The following is a 22,796-nucleotide window of genomic DNA, read 5'->3' on the forward strand; positions in this document are numbered from 1 at the left end:
AAAAGATTGAAGACGGAACTTTGTGTCTGGTTTATCTCCATACAACTGATCAGACTGCGGATATTCTCACCATGGGGCTTCCAGGGGTATCATTCAAAAAATTTGTAAGCAAGCTTGGACTGTTTGATGTTTTTTCAGTCCAAGCTTGAGGGGGAGTGTAGAAAGAATCGGATCAGCTGTAAATAGTTATATCCTGATTTTTAGGGATAGACTTTTAATTCAAATAAGCTAAGAAACAGATCCTATCCTTTGGGATATTATTCCAGATCTATAGGGATTTTATTACAGATCTGATTATGATTTTTCCTAGTTTATTTTTCCTTATTTGTTCCTAGTTCTTAGGGGCTGATTTGTTGTCATCAGCCTATTTATTCTAATGGTTGTAACCATGCATTTGACAAGGGAATAAGAGGAATGAAATAATTCCAACAGTGCTAAAATTCTCTCCTAAGAAGCTCACACTTATACTCCAAGAAACACTCAACAGTAAACAACCAATCAAGGAAATCGTCAATGTGGAAAAGACCATTGAATTGTGGAATGTCCGTCCTAAGTCAGTATTTGACCTGATGAATTTGGGACGGTGGTGGAGTAGAGTAAGGATCCAATTCATCAACATAATCAGTATACAGGACCGGTTGGGTTTGGGAAGGGTTCTGAAGGTTACATGGAAGGTTGGGTTATGAGAAACATGTTATGGGGGACGATATGCGGTTATTAAAGGGTGAGGATTTTGATTTTGAGAGTCTAGGAGTGGTGCGGTATGGCTAGAAGGTTAAGAGAGCTTCGTATGAGGTGTGGAGAGTGGATTATTGGAAGGGTTTTGATAAGGTGATGGTGGAGGATAGGTTTGAGGGTTTAGGGAAACATCGGATGCAATTTAGGTAAGATTGAAATTTTGGGCAAGGTTGAATTTTGAGGGGAAAACTAAGGGAGGGACGGGGAGGGGAATCCTTTTGGTTTTCATCTCCAAGGGTTTTCTTACCTTTCTCCTTCTTAATGGTGTTGAGGACTATGCCTTGAACAAGGGACTCCAACTTAGCTAAAATTCTGACTTCAAACCTCTCAAATTGAGCTTTTAAATAAGATTTTATGACAAATCACCTTCACCAGTCATCTTTTGTGGATCTTAGCAAAAGCTCGTATACCACTTGAAGTAGTAGAAGCGTGTCAATCAATAGATTCAATTGATAAACAAAAAACAACTTGAAAAAGATAAAGAAAAGAATTACAAATTAAGGGTGTGTTCAATGTTGTCAAATGCAATCACATGCGATTGTGCGATCACATATGCGATTGTGCGATCTCATATGCGATATCCAAATCAAAAATCAAATATGCTACCCACGCATGTACATGATATGTTGGCCAAGAAGTATGCAATAACATAATTTCCAACGGTCAGAAATATGACCGTTGGACCCAGAATTTTTTATTTTTTTTACTTTAAACCACCATTTTTTCCTATAAATACCCTCATACTCTCTACTCTCTACTACCTTCTTTAAGCTCAAATATCTTTCTTTCTTCAATTCTTCTTAAATCTCCCGCTTACTAATCACTATCATCACTCTCAACTCTCAAGTCTCAAGTTCTCTAACTCACTTACCCACTACTATCATCACTCACTCTCAACTCTCACGACTTGAAGATAAGAATCAAATTCAAATGAAGTCATCTCATCATCCATTCAAGTACAAGAATCAAGTGTTCAACTTCAACCTTCAACCTTCAACCTTCAACCTTCAACTTCAAGAATCAAGAAGATTAAAGTCAATAATTCAAATCAAGAATCAAGATTGATCAAAGGTCAAGGCATCAAGCATTCAAGCATCACTCAAATTCAACTATCATTCTAAATTCTAATTTCTATCAACCTTCAAGACATCAACTCACTCAAGAAAAGGCTTAAGAATTAAATCAACCTTCAACTATCAATCCATCAGCATTCATCTTCTTTCTCTTTTACGAATACTACTCAAGTCGAGGTTGAGGTATTTATAATTTATATACTTTTTTACTTTAATAGTTATTACTTGTAGTTGTTTTTTTATTTCAAAGTTTCACTTGTTAGAAGTCAGAACTTAGAAACTTAGAAATTAGTATGTCATCCACATCGGTCAACTCTTCCCTAAAGCCTAAATCTAATGATCCCGGTTGGAAATATGGTCATTACCGTAGTCCAAATGAAAAGAAAAATAGTAGTATGTGAGTTGTGTGGGTACATTAGTAAAGGTGGCATTACACGCCACAAACAACATTTAGTACACATGTCGGGATCAAATGCTAGGACATGTGAGAAAGTTAGTCCTGAAATCCGAAAGGAACTAATGGAGTACATGGACAAGATTTCAAAAAAAAAAAAAAAAAAACAAGATGAGGCCATAAATCTAAGAAAGTTCTATGTAGGGTGGAGGTCGAGAGGATGATGATATCATTGCTTACGATACACCTCCTACGTCAATGGTGCGTAGTAGACCACCGGTTCCACCACCACTATCTCGAAGAGCTTCTAAAAGAACTCGTGCCCATGGTCCAATGGATAAGTGGTGTAGACCACATCCAGAAGATGTAGTCGACCAAAAAGGGTAAGGTAAAGGTCCATACCAAACCACCATTGAACATAGCACCAAAGATAGGAAAACCACCACATTAAATATATAGCCAAATGGCTATATCAAGCTGGAATTGCATTTAATACTGTCAAATTAAAGAGCTTCAAAGTAATGGTAAAGGCAATAGGTCAATTTAGACCTGGCCTCAAGCCACCTTCTTATCATGAAATAAGAGTCACGTCTTAAAAAAGAAGTGGAATTCACCCAGGGATTAATCAACAACTATTGAGAATCATGGAAAACCTTTAAGTGTATTTTGATGGTTGATGAATGAATCGATAAAACCGGTCGGTCAATAATTAACTTTTTAATTAATTGTCCGACCGGAATAATGTTCCTCAAATCCATAGATGCATCAGCTCATTCTCACAAGGCTGAGTATCTTTTTCAATATTTAGATAAAACAATTGAGAAAATTGGTGAGGGCAAAGTTGTCCAAGTTGTAACAGACAACGCGACTGCATGTGGCTGTAGGTTGCCTTTTAATGGATAAACCCCACCGTTTGTATTGGTTTCCATGTGCAGCACATTGCTTAGACCTAACTTTGGAGGACATAGGTTAATTGCATATCGACACTATTGCTAAAACTAGGAAGGTTATTGTTTTTATGTACAAGCATGCATTGTTACTACAATGAATGAGAGCACATATGGATGAAAACCTAATTAAGCCTGCAATCACTCGATTTTCAACAGCCTTTTTGACACTACAAAGCCTACACGGAAAAAAGACTGAACTTAGAACCTCTGTAGTGTCGGCCAAATCAAACAATGGGCCTTGGTCAAAGAAAACCGAAGGAAAATTAGTTGCCCAAACTATCCTGTCCCAAACTTTTTAGACAGGTGTCACAAAGGCCCTGAATAATGTCATGCAATTAGTCTCTGTTCTTTAGTTAGTAAATGGTGATGATAAGCCCCCTATGGGCTACATTTACAATGCAATGGACAAAGCTATTGAAAAGATTAAATATACCAATATCGTGAAAGAAATTATAAATGTTATCGATATTATTTATAAGAAATGGGGCAGCCAAATGAAATCTCCATTATATTCGATTTCTTACATCATTAATCCAACCGTATACTTCAAATCCGTCAATCAAGATGAGGCAGATTCGATGCATATGGTTGGATTTCTTGACGTGTTGAAAAAAATGGTCCCTAATCAAGCAGAACAAGATGCAATATCGACGTAGTTGGATCGTTACAACAATAGCGAAGGGATCTTTGGAAGAGATATAGTCAAAAGTCATAAAACAACAAAAATTCCAAGTAAAAAATTTAATATTTAGATTTAGACTTTAGTAAATTTAACTTAATTATTTGTCATCTTATTATCACTATAATTATATTGTATACTACAGTTGATTGGTGGTCAGCATATGGAGTTGATCCTATTGCGAAGGATCCCTATTTGAAGAGGTTGGCCATACGGATTCTTGGCCTAGCATGTTCTGCATCGAGTTGCAAACGTAATTGAAGCACTTTTGAGATGGCAAAAACTAATAACTAAACTAAGTAAACCATTAATATTTTGTTTCATACTTTCAATAATATAAATAAGTATATAATATTTATAAATTATTTTATGTTGAACAGATCCACACTAAAAAGAGAAACAAGTTAGAACAAAAGAAGTTGAATGACTTGTGTTCGTACAATACAACCAGCAATTGCACGAACAATTCAAGTTGAGGAAAGAGAATCTCGACTTATATGATCCCATCTCTATTGATGATCTTAGCATAGATCATTCGTGGATCACAGATGCACGGGACGAGCCTGTGTTCGAAGGAGAGGATCTAAGTTGGGCCCAAGTTGAGCAAGCAACTTTTGCATCGACAACTGGAGAACGCTCAAGCCAAAGAAGAAGAGGCATTGGTCAATGCTCGAGGCAACTAGAAGATGAAGTTGAAGATGAGATACAAAAAGAAAATGACGAAGAAGAAGATGAAGCAATACAAGGTCAAGGAGATGAATGTGAGATCTGAATATGAGAAGACTGAGGATGATGGCGTGTACGTGGAGAAGGTTGGTGACTCTGATGACGACGGAAATAGAAGCAATGACGATCCTACTAGAGATGTTCCACAATGGATTATGGATGCTTGTGTGTAGACTAGATAATCAAACTAAGATTTCTATGACTATTTTATGTATTGTATGACTATTTGGTTATTTGACTTATTGTTTTTTTTTTTTATAATTGACTATTTTAAGTCTTTTACTCGCGTGTTTTGGTGTATGAACTATGATTTATGAATCAAAATATGGAATTTGTGCATTGCTTAATTACTAAGTATTTTTCCAGAGTATTCTTTATTTTTTCTGAATTTGTTAGCATTTTTTTTATATTTTTTCCCAATTTTTTTGTTGAATATGTCATGGCATATGTGATATACAAACAGCCCAAGCTGATCGCATATGCCATTTGACAACATTGGGCATGTTTGATTGCAAGGAAAATCCAACGGCAAATTGTTTGCTACGGAGAACACATATTTTTCGGTGTTTGACAACACTAATAATTAATAAAGACGGAGAAAGTATTCTCTAACGCGCAAGATTTTCCACCTAGGGAGGAAAATCCTTACCCCCCCCCCCCCCTGCAGTGTTTTAAAGTGAGGTGTTTTGGACTTGAGGTAAGGCGTAAGCCTCAATTACTTTTTTTAAAAGAATCCCAAAATATATATAACAGTAATAATAAATTTATAAAGACAACCATCAAGCATCAAATAAACATTAAATAATAAAAATGTAGGGAAGTAGAAATGTTTCATTAATTATAGTATCAAACATTAAATAAACAACTAGTCTAAACCTAGGAATGAAGTTTTAGACCCCATGCTACCAAGAGGGGTCTTTTATATTACCCCCACCTTTATTCCCTTCTTTAACCACCATCATAAATAGGAAGAATAAAACAGAAAACAAAAGGATCAGACACAAAAACAAGGGAGAAATATGAGATTTTGACAACAAAAAAACTTCAAAAAACTACACATAAAAATCACATGCCTCAAAAACTTAGTACATCCTTGATTTTTTTTTTTAATTCTATTTGACCACAATCTTCATAAGAAATTCGTAGGAAGCGACGAAATTGAAATCAGATGAGTATTGGAAACTCTAGGAAGAAATCTTGGTGTAGGGAGAAAATAGGGTTTGGAAGAGAGATTTTGAGATTTCTCTTGATAACTTAGTTTCTAAAACAAAAAGCACTTTTATTTGGTAGGGTTTAGTAAATAAATGACATGAAGGGGGTATTGTTCTAAATAAAACAAAAAAAATGCAAACAAACAAATCAGCTTTTTGACCCATGGGTTTGGGTTTTGCCGCAAAACCTGAGGCTTATGCCTCACATAGCCTCAAGGCGTACACCTCACACACCTGAGGCATAAGCCTCACAAAAATCTGTTGAGTCTTAAGCCTCAAGGCATGATCCATGCACCTCGCCTTGAGGCATACACCTCATGCCCGAGGCGTGGGTTTTTTAAAACACTCCCCCCGGAAAAGGATTTGCCACGGCTTTAAGGTTTTTAAAGCTTACATGTTAGCTGCCGTAGCTTGTTGGAGATTTTTATAAAAGAGTCCAACTAGCCTTAGTTAGTAAGGATTTCACCCTTACTAAGAGTCCTTGAGCTCACCTTGTGGCATCCAAAAACATGATCCGATGCTTCAAGGTTGTAAAGGACAAAATTCTATGAACTTTCAAAAAGAAAAAATCCAAAAAAATTAATTTTTCAACGTTGAATTTCAATTTTTAGTTTTGGAGCTATGTGGATGTTCGGTAGCCGTCCATTATCAAAACCTTGGATCAAGCTCAAATAAATAAATAAAAATTGAATTTTTTATTTATCTAAGTTTTTCAAAAAAAACTTAGAAGGTTGTGATGTTGGATTGCTCCTGTGGTAATCCATTTGAGCAAAAAGACTCTTAGTAAGGCTGAAATCTTACTAAGTTAGTAAGGAAAGGGTTTCATTTATAATAATTGAGTCCAACTAGCCTTATTAACTTAGTCGGTGCAAGAGCGCTCAATCAATGAGCTATTACGCACTCTTTCAAGGGCGGCTGCTTCTAGGCAAACCTCCCGGCTGTCTCTGCACCCTTACCTCCTTTTTCATTGAGCAATCATTTGGGAGCCTTAGCTGGTGATCTGGGCTGTATCCCTCTAAGGATTTTGACCCTTGCTAAGGGTCCTTGGATTCACCTTGTGACATCAAAAACCATGATTAGATGTTTCTGGGTTGTAAAAGACAAAACTCTATGAACTTTGAAAAAAAATTCAAAAAAGTTATTTTTCGCCGTTGAATATTAATTTTAAATTTTGGAGTGGAGGGGAAGTCCGATAGCCGTCCATTTTTAAAACCTTGGATAAAGCCCAAAAGAAAAAAAAAATTGAGATCCTTTCGAAATCAAGGAACCTTTAGTAAGACTTAAAATCTTACCAAGTTAGTAATGATCATTTGGCTCAAATGGATTACCACATTGGCAATCCAACACCAGAATCCTCTAGATTTCATGAAAAAACACATCCAATTTTTTTTTTCAAAAAAATGATTTATTTTGGGCATGATCAAAGGTTTTGAAAATGAACGGCTATGGAACTCCCAAATCTAAATTAATCTGCGAAATTTTCCATGATGTGCTCAAACAATGGAAAAGGATTTGCCTGTGCAAACCATTTACTTAGCAAGGAAATATTTTCCTTGCAATCAAACATGTCCTAAGTAACTAAAAGATAAAAAAGTTTGCAAAAGAAAATTGAATTGATATATGTATTGATTTTCGTTTTTGAAGCTCCTTATATAGATAACTTCATCATAACAACTTAGAATCCTTCTAAAATACTAAAAGGTAACTTTCATAATCTATATTTAACATAATAGCAACTTTATAATCTTATTATAATTACCTAAAGAATAAAAACGAATTTAAAAAAAAAAATAGAAACTTGAAAACAAATTAGAAACTAACTAAAACAGACACTATCTAATTCCTTTTTGGGAAACTTATATCAATTTTGTCCTAATTCAGGTCCAACCTAGTCAACTCGATCTGGCTGGTCAAAACCAACTTGACAAAGGTTGATTGAGTTAACTCGGACAGAAAATTCTGGACAGATTTCATTAGTATGACTTTCCTCCCTTTTCCTTGACCCTTTACTCTATGTTTGACAGGATGTAAATCATCATCACTGTGGAAGCCTAATCCCAAAGAATTGGGGTTGGCTTGGAAATAGTGTAAATACCTCAAAAAATAAAAACAAAATAAAAACAAAAAAACAAAGAAAAGAAAGAAAGATAGTCTAGAATCTAGACTGGAAAACTAAAAAATAGGGCATGGTATAAAGTTATAAGGTAGGGTACCCATATACGTATCCGTGATAGTATTTACGCAACAAGGAGTCGTATCTCTGTTCCCCATACCAGTGTCCATAGCGGTATCCGTATTTAGACATCTTAGTAGGCAAGTAGCATGGTCTAACATAATATACAGAAGACACTGTGATAAAGAAGCACTGGGCTTAAATACGGGTGCTTCCTAGGGCTGGCATCATGAAAATAATCTCCACTTAAGGTGAAGGTGTATCAAAAGGGATCGAGAAAGTGCATGAAAATTTCTTACAAGGAGTGGGGTTCGGCAACTGTACCTGTCGATCATGCACATACTTCAAAAATGAAGGAACGTCGGGATAGCGACATTGTTCCTCAATTTCAACTGGAGAGGATTTCTGAAAACATATGATGTCCCCATCCTCAAGCTACAAAAATATATAACAGAAAAGTTAACTACAAAATCAGAAACCATTTCATATAATATATCAAGCAATCATTCATGCATAATATATACCTGGCTAGATCGAAATGTTATTTTCTTGTCAATGCGTTCACACATGACAGTGGGCTCAAACTTAATTTCCTAAACAACAAAAAAGGAAGGATATGTCAAATACTTCCAATAATGGTATTAAAAAAAAAATTATAAGCAATAATAGTAATTTATTGGAAGGACTGGCTATAAGGTACTGAATGAAAACCCAGCTAGAAAATGATGATCCCACAAGCAAAGTATTAGATGGAAAACTAACCTCATAAAGTTCAATTTCTTCATTAGAAGCGAAACCAGCCATTTCATTAAGTTTTCCCAAAATTTCTGCTGGCTTACCGCTACCCTTCACAAAAAGCCTTCCGATGTACCTGACATCATAAAAGAAAACCACAAGTCAAATTGCATGTAATTCTGACATGAGGGATACAGTGTCAGGACAAGAATCAATATATACCGGAGCTCTTCTTTTAAAGGATCATAAAGTTTGAAGAAGAGCAGAATATCTTCTTTTGTCTTATCAGGTGGAGCAATAGGATGTAAATCCTGTATGATCACAATGAAAATCAGTAATAAAGCATTTCTTGCTGGGCAGTATAATGTGTCAGCTTAAAACCTACAGAAAATTCGCAATTCACACCCAAGAAACCCTATACTAAAATTGCCTTAATTGGAAAAAAAAATGTTACCAGGCCAAGCTCTACTTCCAAGAACAACTTTAGCTCTGCATTGTGAGCCTTATTCGATACCTCCCTTAACTGTCCAACCTACAATGCAACAAAGGATTATGAATTTGACCTACATGTTTTCCGAGTTCCATCTCATACAAACATCGTATCTGAAATCTAATTAATTTGTTGAAGCCAGAACACCACAGGTCCAGCACAACTCATAACAAAAATGTTCAAATTATCAAATTGGGGAAAAGCACAGCAGCACAAGAGATGCAAAGGAGGGAGGGCTAGTGAGGAGACTAAGCGCATCAAACAAAATTATGGGGTAATGCACCCAGTAAGGTTGAAGTATTGGTCTTAAGGTATTCCAAATCAATTGAAAAGCCGTGGCGAGATTGATATGAACTAACAACTACATCATAGAGACAATTTGAACTGAGACAGGTCGACAAAGCTGAGACAACCCCGATGTACACTTCAAGTCATCCTCAAGACTCAGACAAATCTGACTGCAGATGAGACATTCCAAGACATATGAAACTATGAACTAGTAAGACAAGATGCAGTTAGACCATATTCAAAGTACCCCTAGCTGTACCAATTTTTTTTTTTGATAGATCCCTAGCTGTACCAATTAAATATATATATGTTGATAAGTGAGTTTAAAAATAGGTTCTTGAAAAATATTAGCAAAAAAAAGGCAAGAAAGTAATATTGAAATTCAAGTACATTATATTTGGTTATCAAAAAAAGTACATTATATATTCACATGGCAACCCCATGACTGATGCATAGAAGCTTACAAAGTTCAAGACTAAAGCAAAGGTATATAAATAAGGTGCTTATAATGTTGTCCATGCCCAAAATTGAGAATAAAAGATACATGGAAATTTTCATTATTCTTTTTCCGATAGGCATGTGGATGACAGAGGGCATTGAGCTCAGGTTTGTGGTAATGTCACTCACTGACTTTTTAACTTACCAAGCCAGAAACCTTCGAAGTTTTCATCTATTGCATACATGTTTTCATTTTATATCCATTCCATAGTTTGAACAAAATGGCTCGTGACCAGTCAATATACATCAAACCTTTTAATTTCAATATATTCATCAAGCATGATTAGCATACCACAAAAAATATAGAAAATTAAGGCAATCCTTAAATAACTCAAAACTCTAACAGTGAAAACACAACAGTATGCAGATAGATCAAAATTATTGGAAAAAAAAAAGTATTGGCCATGGAAAAAAAAATTACAGATTGTGTTTCTTCTAGATGGGTCAATGGCCGATTTGGACGGTATGTATGGTTTTGGCGCTTCGCCCACAGCCAAAAACGCTGAAACTGTACTGGTATACCAAACTCTTTAGCAACCTCCTCCTGCAAACCACTTCAACTTAGTCAAACCACAATGTGACAGAATAGGATAAAATTTTCAGTAATAAGCTTCATGGTGATAGCATGGAGCAGAACTGGGCATCGCCAGTCAAACTACATCATTGTACATATAAGATATACTGAGTATTGAATTCACTAACACACTACCCAATATATATAACACGGTAAACTAGTAAACAAAAATGTAACAGAACTTCCTAAATTAGGGACAACAGATGGGGCTTTGGGGACATATGGTATCGACACCAATAATGAACATTCATGGTCCAAGCAAATGGGTGTGCGTATTGGCTATTGCTAGTCTTTTGCTGTGCAAGTGTATAATTGTGAAATACTACATTTCAAATAAAATTAATTCAGGGGAGATCAATTGAGTTCGAAGAATTTTTCAGTAAAAATTCCACACACAAAAAAAAAAAATTCTTTATTTATCAAAAATAAAAAATTTATTCTCAACATACAGAACTTCTAGGTAAATGGTCCAAGTTGCAGAGTGAATGTAACAGGTGATTTTTTGAGAATTCAGAAAAAATGGTTTTTAGGACGAATCATCATTAAATGGGGTGGTTTAACATTTTTTCTCTGTTTTTTTTTTGCTTTTTTTCTTTTTGATGGGCCTCCTCAATCTCCTTAGTTTGTTCTATGCTTTCTCTTTCCATTAATGAAATCTATATTTAAAATAAAAAAGAGTACAGTAATATCTTTACATTGAAAAAATCAACAAATGAACAACGGTTGTGAAGATTTAGCAAAGATGTTCTAAAAGTGTCATGCTTGTGAAAGAATGGTAAGAAAATATTTTCCAAAGACAGTTAGGAAGCAACCATGATATAAAGAAAATCTTCCATATGACGAGGGCCAGCAAAGCACCTATGCTACGGAATTTTCACAGTACGAGTGTAATATTCACTTTCACCAAATATATGCATTGCAATTAAAAAAAACATATTTGAACAAAAAACAAAAAAAAAAAACCATCTAGGGAGGCCCAAAGTTTTAAAAAGAAATCATAAAGGTAACTTGAATATAAAAAAGTTGCATACATTGCAATTAAACAATTAATAAACAAAAGTATACGCAACAAAAACTCGCACAGCTAACACTAGCAGAAAATAGCCGAACCTCTCCAAATTCAGATGCAAACATAGAACAATACCTTAAAAATGTTAAAAGGCATCTGCTTCTGTATGCGAAAACTGCGAACTTTATCATGATCCACAATATCAAAGTATATCTCTTTCCCGATCTGTTCAACAAGGTCCTCATCTCGGGCAACCTAGACGCATCAAAACAACTGGTTAGTAAAGAATGATCCATGGTATACACATGCTAATAGCTGATAACAGTTACCTATGAAAAGAGTTTACAGGTTTAAAGTCATAACCTTTATGATAGTATAAAGGTGTGCCTCTGCTTTTTCCTTTTTCTTGTGCTCCTTTTCTTCTTGTTCTTTCTTCAACCTTATCTATAATATGGAGTTGAATGTGCTCAGTTCGAGTATTCCAAGAAAAGTCATCAAAAGAATTTGAGTCAATGAAAACTATAGAAAGTATCTTACCCTAAGGTGTTCAGCAATGTCCTTCTCATCCACATTACAAATTATTTTTTCCTTGTCACTTTCACGTATGTACACAAGCATATAGGCATTTGAGTATTTTGTAAATTTGAATGGAGCATTATTGAAGCCAGGATTTGCCTGTGGTAACTGTAAAGACATACGTAGAAAAGAAATAACATATGTTAAAATAAATATGTAAGCAAAGGGTTGTCAATCACGCAAATGAAAGAACATATGTTAAAATGAAAAAATAAGCAAAAAGTTACAAAAGAGCGCACGAATGTATTGATCCTAAAAACATCACCTCTTCCTCTCCACCATACTGCTCCTCTAAGGCCCTCTTTATATCTTCTTTTGTCACCCGCTCATCATCAAATTTGAACCTAAAACAACACATTCTCACTCACTATAAATAGTTTACACACAAACAATGAATTTTATTACTAACAATGATGCTGGACCAGATAAAATAAAGAGAAAAAAGTCTAAACTGGGATAATAAGATACGGAAACAAGCAAAGAAAAGCTACTCAAGCTTGTATTAAAAAATCATGCATTAAAATACAAGGCAGACAAAAAAGGGAAAAAAGAAAAATGAAGTTCCCAAAGCTTCACAAGCAGTTTCCAGAAATTTAGAAAAAAGTGATATTTTATATTAGCTAGGTAAAAACTTTTGAACATAAGATACATACCATAGATCGGAGAGGGTCGGCCTGATAAAAGCATAATAATGTCCCCCATGCACCCCACCACTGTGAACCAAGACACTGCAAACAAACTAGAATGAGAAAGGAGATAAATGAAATTATCTGTATTCCACAGCCAAACAATTTTGAATGATTTATGTGACAGCACCAGTGAAAAACTTATAAAGGTTACAACTCCAACGACTTGCCATTTATTATTATAAAGCCAAACAACTCTAAAGGTCAAAAGTTTGCCACTTCTCCAATAAGATAGCCTCCACTCTCTCTTTACAACAGTACAAGGAGGGAAAGAAATCCCAAAGAAAAAAAAAGGGGGGGGGGGGGGGGGGAAGAACCTAAGATCAGCTTAGGTCCACAAGAGATCGACCTACTAGCTAAGTATCATATAGCCAATCAAAAGTGACACATTTGCAGCAACAGGCCCCAATGAAAAAGCATAGGAAAGCATCTTCAAAAGGATTTACCACGAGAGATAAAAAGGTCGGTCTTTATTAATTAGTATACTATACTAAGAGTTCTACAATAAAGGAAAATGTTCGCTCAATTCTAAACGCATACATTTATAAAGGAATAGGGGAGAAACAACAAGATAATGCTAAGGATAAACTGGCTGACTGATCCACCTAACATCAATCAAACAACATAGATGCTTGCTCAAAAAATTTCACCAATCAAGCTGTAAAAAGAACTAATCAATCACACCACCCAAGCAAGAAAAATGCCCAATGATTGCATTACTGAGGTAACTGATAACCTGTGAAGTGTGTAAAGGTTGCGAACACTCCTATCAGCATCTGGCGACAAATATTTGCCATTCTCTCTATCAAGGTCAAGTTGCAGAGGGAATTCATAACGGTCATTTATCTGCAAAAATGAAAAGCACCTTTAGGAATTTTTATTTTTTTCTTTGAATTGGCAGCAACTTCAGGAATTAAGTTGTTTTCACAGAAAATACTAAGAATTGGACAAGTTTTTTAGTAAATAAAAATTATATTAATCGAAAAAAGGCTGGTTGAGGTAACCAGCCAAAGGTAAAGAATAGGACAAGTTTGCTTCCTTAAAAAAAAAGAAACTCACTTTGCGGACCAAAATAAATAGATAAAATGGTTCACTGAACCAAGACATGCAAAAGCAGCAAGTCACGTCTCCTCTTACTTCAATCAAACTATCATGTGTTCATAATTGAATCCAAATTCCAGACTACCCTCCTTAATAAACAATGTTTTCATATGAAAAGCACATAATCATGGGTTTTGTTGTCTCTAGTAAAAGATGTTAAAAAAAAATATGGGCCCAAAAATATTCATGTTCATCTACTGAAAATTTGCAAGAAAATGCATGTTCTCTCTAGTTTCACATATATAGCATGGCATACACTCACCTAATTTGGAGATAATCTTGCAAAGTTGGAGATGTATGCTTCTTTGAAAAGTGCAACTACATGCATGCTGTCAGATTATTTTACCATCCTGGCTGAAATTGATCCCGATATATTCATCCTTTTACCTCTTAAATTTTGTGGTATTTTATTTCATCAAAAAGTTTATTTCATGATTAATAACAACATTGTATACATAATAGTACCAGCAAAAGTAAGTTAAAAACATATTATTTGAGGTATTACAATTGTAGATGCATTACTTAGGATCTCCTACCATGACCGATGTTTTCAGCTATTAAAATTTCAACAGTCAGTCCCTTGCCTAGCAGGAAAAATCAAGTTTTGTGGGGATAGAAAACCTTAGATAATCATGATGAATCCATATCATACACAAGAATCATTGATTCATCCATAAAGCAAAACAGGGACATTGCAAACAGAACATTAGAAAAATATAACCATTTCATTTTTCCTTTTCATTGTTTACAGTATTTTAAAAAATATAACCTCTATATAATCAAATTTCACCTAAATAAAACAATATATGCAACAACATGTATTGCAGTACAAGTGGTAAATCAAATACTAACCTTCACCATGGTATCCCGCATGAAATCATATTCAAACCGCTTTAACTGAAGTTGAAGGACAGGGGGGAAGTCGATGAACAAAACACCCTTCTTAGCATCCTGAAATGATCATAAATTACAGAATTCCTTTCAACAAACATCTTCAAACAATATTCATCTGAATAGATCAGTTTTACACCATTGCAAAGTCCAATCACTCTTTAAAAAAATAGGGATCTATGTACCAAAGAAAACCCAAGATAATAAAGAAACAATAGAGAGAATTTTTTTTTAAATGTATAATTACCTATTTTATTCAAAAAGAAGGAAATTCAGTGGTCAAGTCGACCAACTGTTATAAAGAAGCTTAAAGATCATGGTTACAAATAGATAGGCATCTATACAAGAGATCTTCAAAAAAGAAGCATTTAAAACCTTTAAACAAATTACTCCAAAAAAGAAATGATATTAATAATCACCGGTATCAATTGGTCCTTCCCTTTGAACACTCAGGAGCTGTTCATGAGTATCTTGTATTTGGTTAGTTTGTCACACGAGACAAAACTTATGCCATGTTACCTCTATCAGCGTTGGTCCTATCAACTTGGGTGATTTGGCGTCCAGCCGAATCAGCCAGAATCAATCACAAGTAAGTTAGGATCACTACAACAAGTTATTTAAGACTTGGTCAGCCCTGCAGACCTTGATTTCTTAATTCAATAGGTCCCCCCATTCCCTGCTCAGGGAAAAGGTAAAGTTTTCTATGCTTCACATACAATGTTGTTGTTATGGGACCCCATAATGGATAGCAACTAACCTGTAACCCATGCTGTTCTGCATGATATTTGTTATCACCCTCAAGATGTTCAACTTCCACGTACTTGTCAAAAGAGGCATAAACATCCCGACAACCTTTGACATCAAGCTGAAGATCTGCCACATAAATAAATAAAAAGTTCAAAACTACGTAAGGATGTTGATTAAATACCATAAATTCGAACTCAGAACCTTGAACCTATAATAAGTACCACAAAATAATCTAACCGGTTACAATAAATACCATAAAACGACTCCTTTCTTGTAGATTTGTAGTCCACGTTGATGCATTCAATATAGTTCATATGATGTCCTTCAAATAACTGCTGTATTGTACCCTCCACAACAGTTCCCTGTACCAAATAAAATAAGTATCAAAACAGAAATATTTTTCAAGACTCAGATTAACCAACATAGATCATTGCCATGAAACTTCTGAAGTAGTACCTTCATTTTATCTTCAAGCTTTTCACAGAGAACCCTATTGAGTTCTTGCACATCATGTTGCATGAAAGAATCATATGTGTCCCATCCAAAAGATTTGGTCAGCTCTTTAGTTGCAACACTGCTGTCGCTGTATTGGAGCTTATAGAATAAACTTTGCAGAGCCAAGGGTATACTTCCTGATGGCATATCGTTCTCAGTAGTTGGCATATGGTACACAGCCTGATATACAAAAGACCCAAAATAGTGTTTCCTTTTAAATAAAGATCATTTAGTATAACTTATAACGAGCTAGAAGAAGATAAATCGACTCAAGATCTTAACCTTTCTGAAGTATGGTATATGGTAAAGAGTCTGGAGCAGAGAATTCATGTAACAGGTAGCCCCCTGGTTCTTAAGTCCAACATATCCCGTTTCTTTTTTCGAGTCGTATGTCCAGTAGTCCACGACCCTACGGACAACAACCTCTGCTTCAATTATTACTGTATCATTCACGAGATACCCTTTACCGGGGTCATAAAGTTCGCTGAGAGGCATGAATGATGTGAAACCCCAGTCACTCTCCCGAGCATTGAACTGATGTTGTGTGTCTGTAGAATGCAAAAGAGTTGGGTTATCACTTAACTTATGGGTGACACCAATACTCAATCTTCCCATGTTGATTGTCATTTGTCAACTCTTTTAATAGCTAAAGATCAATTTTATTAAAAGGGAGGTTGAGGTGACCAACCCGAGAAAACTATCAATAAGAAACAAGACCACCTCCTGAACACCCGGGAAATACAAACAAGAAAACTAAGCCAAAAATCATCCCTAATACAAAGCAGTACCCTACATCCAGGTTGCAAACCCTCTCCCATCTCACAACAAAATCTTCAAAAAAGATACCCTTAAATTATTTGTAAAGGTAACACCAAAGCCAATACAAACAAGACCACCTCCTGAACTGAGCTTTCTTTACCGTAAATTATCAATAAGAAATGGGAAAGAAACCAATTACCATTACGGATGGACAAGAATGGAATGGAGGAACAGAATTCATTCAACATATATCAAAGATGAGGATAAGGATTGACATAATTTGTAGTTTTAACGTGTATCAAATAACTTCAGTCCAAAAATGACAAGAAACATGTAAGAGAAATAACATAATGTATCGAATTCTACAAAAGTTTCTAAACCTTCCCAAACATAAAAGCAGGATGAATGAACAAAATTTCTCTCCAACCCGATGCACAAGCTTTCCGACATAAATAAATAGGGAAAATACATGTGCCCACTTCAAGAAACACGTTAGACAAATAACATGTCTCAAATTCTACCAAAGATTCTAAACTTTCCTAAACATAGAAGAAAGATGAATGAAGTGGAATTGTCAAAAATAAATTAAAAAAATCTCTCCAACCCAATGCACAAGCTTTCCCACATAATTAAAGAGGGAAAATATGTGTGCCCACAGAATTATCTAACTCGACCACATAAATATAGAGTTGATAAAAAAGGGTACCTTTTCGCACCGAGGCCTTGCTATAGATTTGATTAACCACAGTCAAACTAAATTGGGCGTATCTGCTCCACCCATAAGGCAAATTTCCCGAATCTGCAACATCTAGGTACATCGACAAATGGTCCACGTTGTTTCCTTTGGGAAAAATCAGTACCCTCCTATCCCAAGCAATGCAAAATAGTTGAAGATTAAAAAGGAAATAATAAAATCAAGTAACGGTTTCACCCCGTAAATGATTTAACAATGGGGGAATAGACCGACATACCATTTATAACCTCCGACAAGAAAAACTTCGGAGTAATGCTTCTTAACGTTCAACCTCGTAAAGTTATCAATGGCCCATGTGAACCTCGATGACGGAGGATCCTCAACTGGTTGATTCTCCACAGTACTCACATTTTCAGCTTGAGCTACTACTAATAATTGGGAGAAGAAAAATAATCAAAATCAAAAGCGGGCAATGTTTCCACTAAATTACAAAATTAAACCTACTGTAGCCCTAAATCATAAAAAAGAGAAAGAGGGAGAAAAAACTATTTTTTACTCCATTCCAACAAATCAGAGATTCAAACCCTAAATCAGAATTCAGTAACAGATTCATATAGGGATAAAGAAGTTACCTTCCATCGGCTGTGGACCCTCAACGAAATCCGTGTTAGGAACCAACATCTCTTCGTCTTCTTGCTGGAAGAGTAGAAAAAAACACGAATCAGAGCTCGGATCCACTAAAAAAAAGTGTCTTGTAGACAAAATCAGAACCCTAGAAATCGAAATAAGTGTTATTGAAGTGCAAATTTGCAGAGGATTCAAGCCGTTTAAATCGAAATCGAAACCCTAGAGAGTTAAAATCGATAAAATAAATAATAATAAAAATAGCAATAGACAGAATTAAATTTTAGAAAGAATGAGAACGAAAACAAACGAAAAAATTTTAATTTTTTAGGTTTAGTGAGAGAAAGAGAGGATATTTACATCTAACGGTGGAGGAGTCATCATAGTCATGGATAAATACAGAAGAATCGTCCGATCGGCGAAGCTGAGGACGAACGAAGAAGAGAAATTAGAGAGAGAGAGAGAGAGAGAGAGAGAGACGAAAGACCAATTGAGAGACCACCGAAACCTGGTTTAGGAAAAAAAGGTCACGAGGGGTATTTTCGTAATAAAATGTTCTAAATTCCAGCAACGTTTAGAACTCTTAACTCTAACTCTGAACTCTAACATCAAACAATTACAGTTGGCCCGAGCCTACGCACGGACATCCTCTCTCGGGCTGTCGGGCATGGTTTTAAAACTCGTTTTGACGTCCCGTGAGTCGTCTCGAACGAGTTGTTTGATATGTTTGAATCGTCTCGTTCAACAATGAGAAAAGATAAATTGTGATTTAAATCTCATTTGATATGTTTGATTTGTCTATCTGTCTCGTTCCTAAACAGTATTGAGATTTATCAAACTAGTCGTCTCGGTCTCAAACAAGATTTAAAATCATGCTCTCGAGTTATGAGAGTAAAAGTGTAAAAATTGAAGTTGGAAAATTATTATTGAAAAATTTAAGATTTAAGGGGTAAAATATGAGAAATAATAAAATAAGTTAAAAAGATAAAGAATGAAATATAAAAAAGTTATAAAAGGTGAAATGTAAAGAAACTAAAATGGATCTCACAAAACTATAACTTAATAGGGGTTAACAGAGTACAAAATAAAAAATAAAAAATAAAAAATAAAAAAGATATAATAAAGTTAGAAGAAGTGAAGAGAAAAGAAAAAAATGTGATATATGTCGATGGGATATTTGTCCAATCATAAAATAATTGTCAATGAGACATTTATCCTAAATTCAAAAAATACAAAAATGTAACAATTCAGTTGTGCTTTATTATATAGATGGTTTGGCTTTATAAGTGATTCATAATACTTCGATATTCGAAGATGAAATCAAAAGATTAAAGTTTCGCTTAATGATTTGATTCTTCTTGAGAGAGAAAGAAAGGTACCTTGATCATCAAAGTCGTGAAAGTCACGCAAAGTCTTAAATCTTTCTCTATCTTTATATACATATAGGATTAGGATCCGTATACACATAAAGCTACTCATAAAGCTACAATGTGTTTTGTCTTATATGGGCAAAAATGTTTGGAATTGACTGATTTTTTGTGAGCATGATCTCTATGGTGAGGAGATCATCCTTGCTAAAAATCAGCCCATTATGAAACTTCTAGCCCCATGTTTACAAGTTGAAAAATTTTAGACCGTCTAATTTTTGTAAATCACTTTTGATGGGGTTAGAAGTTTTGGAATGGAATGATTTTTTGCAAGGATGATCCCCTCACCACAGAGATCATCCTTACAAAAAATCAACCCATTCTAAATCTTTTTAACCATATAAGACAAAAACGTTGTAGCTTTATGTGTCTAGAGAACCCCACCCATATATATATACATACATATATATATATGTATATATATATATATATATATATATGCACTAAGGGAAAGAGGGTTGGGATCTGTTGACTCCTAAGAATGAATCGTGAAAAATAAACACAAGATCCCCACCTTTTAACACACAAAATCTAATGGTTGAGATTTATTAATATCTTGATAACACGAATCTCGGAAATACTTATCTCGATAATAAATCTCAACCATTGGAATTTGCAATTGAAGGGTTGGGATCATGTGTTTTTTTTTTTTTCACGAGTCATTCTCAAGGGTCAAGGGATCCCGACCCATATATACATATGGGGGGGTGTTCTATTGACAATCTTGGGACAACAATGTTGGTTGACAAAATTTGTCATATATGGCTTAAACGTTTTGAATTTGGCTGATTTTTTGTGAGGGTGATCTTTATAGTGAGGAGACCATCCTCACAAAAAATCAGCCTAATCTACTTTTAACCTCATCAAAAGAGCTTAATCTGAAACTTTTAAATCATATAAAACAAATTTTGTCAACCAATATTGTCAGTCAAACGCTCCCTTAAATTTATCTATCTATATATGTATGAAGAGATCGTCCCCATCAAAAATCAATCCAATCTGAAATTTCAAAGTCTATCAAAAGTGGTTTACAAATTTTTGATAAAAGAAAATAATGGTTCACAATTCTTAAATGATTTTGACGGGATTAGAAATTTCAGACCAGGTTGATTTTTTTTTAGGATGAACTCCTCACCATAGAGATTATTCTCACAAAAGACCAACTCAATCCAAAATTTATAACCCACAAAAGATGATCTCCCCACCATAGAGTTTAGTTTTATTTTATCATCCTAAGATTGTCAGACGAATGCTGCCCATATATATCTGAGAAACCCATGTTTCAAAGTGATAACATGCCCTTGACCTTGGTCTCCTCTTGAAAATTGACACATTCAGGCAAGTTTATTCACATTTTGTAAATATTTGAGATTCCTTTGTATTTTCAAATGGATGTACTACTTGACTAGGTCTCTTCTAAAAGACCTTTTTAAATGTTGAAATTTGTATGCCTCAAAATATTTTAATAATATTTCTACAATGTCACCCTAGGCTTTTCCTTTTAAAATGGCAAACAAGTCATCTATGTAACTAAGATTAAAACTGCTAGCGAAGATTTTGGGCCTGGGATGAGATTTTAAACCATGTATTTATGATTGAAATGAGAGGCAAAAGATGTTCTCTAGAGACGAGTGCACATTACTTATCAGTCTTAAGATTTTTAAGGATCTATTTTTTGGAATCCCTAGGAGTATCCTCTCATCTCATTCACTCGTTTGGTGGAGAATCTCAAACGTGGTTTGAGGTTAGTACTTTCTGTTTGGAGCTTTGTGGGTCCATTTAAAGAAAAAGGCTAGAGTAGACAACTATTTGTATATACAGTTTTGGAGGGTATTTCTCGGACAAGTGACACGTGACAATTTTGAGGAATCGTAGCCAAAGAACCGAATTGTATGACGAGTTAATCAATTGTCCAACCAACATTAAAACCAGTCTCCCCAACTACATTAGTGTGGAGGTCAGATCAAATCTCGTAAAATTTGGGGGATTAGGTGTAATTGCTCCTACGAAAATCAAGGTAAATCGCTAAGCAGGTATAACCACTCAGGTAGGAATCACGAAGGAAATCCAGGAAGATTTGATGGTGGAAATCTCTATAAGTACAAGGGGGCAACATGCCAAAAAGGTATGAAAAATCCTCTCTAAGAATACACTGTGGCATTGACACTAGAAATTCAAACTTGGGCGTTAGAATGGTTTTGTTGCAGGCCTTCCCGTGAGCATAGTAAAAAGGGGAAGGATTACATCACGGAGGATCTCGAAGTGGAGCTTTTTTTTTACCTCCACAACATTCATGAGAAGATACTAATATTTGCATGAAGATACAAAATCTAAGATCTCTTTATTACATGTGTCATTAATTTGATTGATGGGACACACTATTTGATTAGGGCTACAACTTGGGCAGGTCAAATCTAAACCCCCTGATAGGTTCAACTTGACCTTGAAGCAAGTTTGGGCACATTTAGCTAGGGTTTAGGCAAAAAAAAAAAAAAAATTTAACTTTACCAAATCGGATTGGGTTTGGACATAGACATCGAGTTGCCCGAACTCAAACTTAATATAGTTAAAATTTAAAAATATTTGTTTCTTTCTCATTCACAGTTCACATTTCAGACTTTAGTTAATCATCATCACCTTTTTCTTAATATTTGCTTATAATTTCATGTATGTGGACTTTGAATATACTTTCAAAATAAATAATTATAAAATTATATTTTTTTACATACCTCTTATCTTTACTTTGAAGGTGGGAATTAGCAACGGTTTGACAGTAAAATTTAAGTGGTCATAAATGCCCTTAATTTCATATTTAAATTGAATATAATTAAGATCATTTTAGTAAAAAAAAAGTAAGAAAATTGTTATCACGATCTTAAGATCACATTGCTTAATTTTCAAAATTACAAAAATATCCTCTCTTTTTTTAATTATCTAATATACAAAAATCATTTTATCAATATTTATAATTAAAAATAAATCCTTTTGATACATGTGTATTTACATGCCACATTCTAGTCTTTATATAAGTTATTATCATTACTAAATTATCTAACATTAATAAGGAATGAGCCAACCCGACCAACCCAACATGGGTTGGGCTTGAATTGAGTGTTTCATACCTAAGGTCGAGTTGGGCATGGATTGGAGTTTATCAAGTGTGGGTTAGGTGCATTGATCCCGAACCCTCCCGAGTTGAATCTTAATTTGAATAAAAGAAAACCTAAAGCATATCGAACAATAAAAATGACTCCAAAA

At 34.8% G+C, this 22,796-nt stretch overlaps 1 protein-coding gene across 4 annotated transcripts in view; it reads right to left on the reverse strand.

The window, feature by feature from the left end:
- Nucleotides 1–18,667, reverse strand: part of LOC147400218 (ubiquitin C-terminal hydrolase 13) — a 30,721-nt gene extending 12,054 nt beyond the window's left edge. Inside the window, exons 1-21 of one of the 4 annotated variants that reach the window (XM_086445833.1) lie at nucleotides 18,472–18,667; nucleotides 18,120–18,183; nucleotides 17,765–17,912; nucleotides 17,500–17,657; nucleotides 16,317–16,582; nucleotides 15,996–16,214; nucleotides 15,793–15,901; nucleotides 15,550–15,665; nucleotides 14,754–14,852; nucleotides 13,537–13,646; nucleotides 12,768–12,842; nucleotides 12,380–12,458; nucleotides 12,076–12,222; nucleotides 11,902–11,982; nucleotides 11,674–11,793; nucleotides 10,377–10,499; nucleotides 9,134–9,211; nucleotides 8,902–8,990; nucleotides 8,707–8,815; nucleotides 8,469–8,537; nucleotides 8,269–8,379 (exon numbers count right to left, since the gene is read on the reverse strand). In XM_086445833.1, coding sequence (XP_086301959.1) covers nucleotides 8,269–8,379; nucleotides 8,469–8,537; nucleotides 8,707–8,815; nucleotides 8,902–8,990; nucleotides 9,134–9,211; nucleotides 10,377–10,499; nucleotides 11,674–11,793; nucleotides 11,902–11,982; nucleotides 12,076–12,222; nucleotides 12,380–12,458; nucleotides 12,768–12,842; nucleotides 13,537–13,646; nucleotides 14,754–14,852; nucleotides 15,550–15,665; nucleotides 15,793–15,901; nucleotides 15,996–16,214; nucleotides 16,317–16,582; nucleotides 17,500–17,657; nucleotides 17,765–17,912; nucleotides 18,120–18,183; nucleotides 18,472–18,501 — 2,400 coding nt within the window. In that variant the 5' untranslated portion in view covers nucleotides 18,502–18,667. Of the gene's footprint in view, nucleotides 1–8,268; nucleotides 8,380–8,468; nucleotides 8,538–8,706; nucleotides 8,816–8,901; nucleotides 8,991–9,133; nucleotides 9,212–10,376; nucleotides 10,500–11,673; nucleotides 11,794–11,901; nucleotides 11,983–12,075; nucleotides 12,223–12,379; nucleotides 12,459–12,767; nucleotides 12,843–13,536; nucleotides 13,647–14,753; nucleotides 14,853–15,549; nucleotides 15,666–15,792; nucleotides 15,902–15,995; nucleotides 16,215–16,316; nucleotides 16,583–17,499; nucleotides 17,658–17,764; nucleotides 17,916–18,119; nucleotides 18,184–18,471 lie in introns of all 4 variants that reach the window. The other 3 variants (XM_086445832.1, XM_086445831.1, XM_086445830.1) reach the window with 3 other exon arrangements.
- Nucleotides 18,668–22,796: the final 4,129 nt, after the last annotated feature.

The sequence above is a fragment of the Akebia trifoliata genome, chromosome 6, assembly GCF_017979445.1.
Source record: "Akebia trifoliata isolate Shusen 1 chromosome 6, ASM1797944v1, whole genome shotgun sequence".
NCBI classification, from domain to species: domain Eukaryota; kingdom Viridiplantae; phylum Streptophyta; class Magnoliopsida; order Ranunculales; family Lardizabalaceae; genus Akebia; species Akebia trifoliata.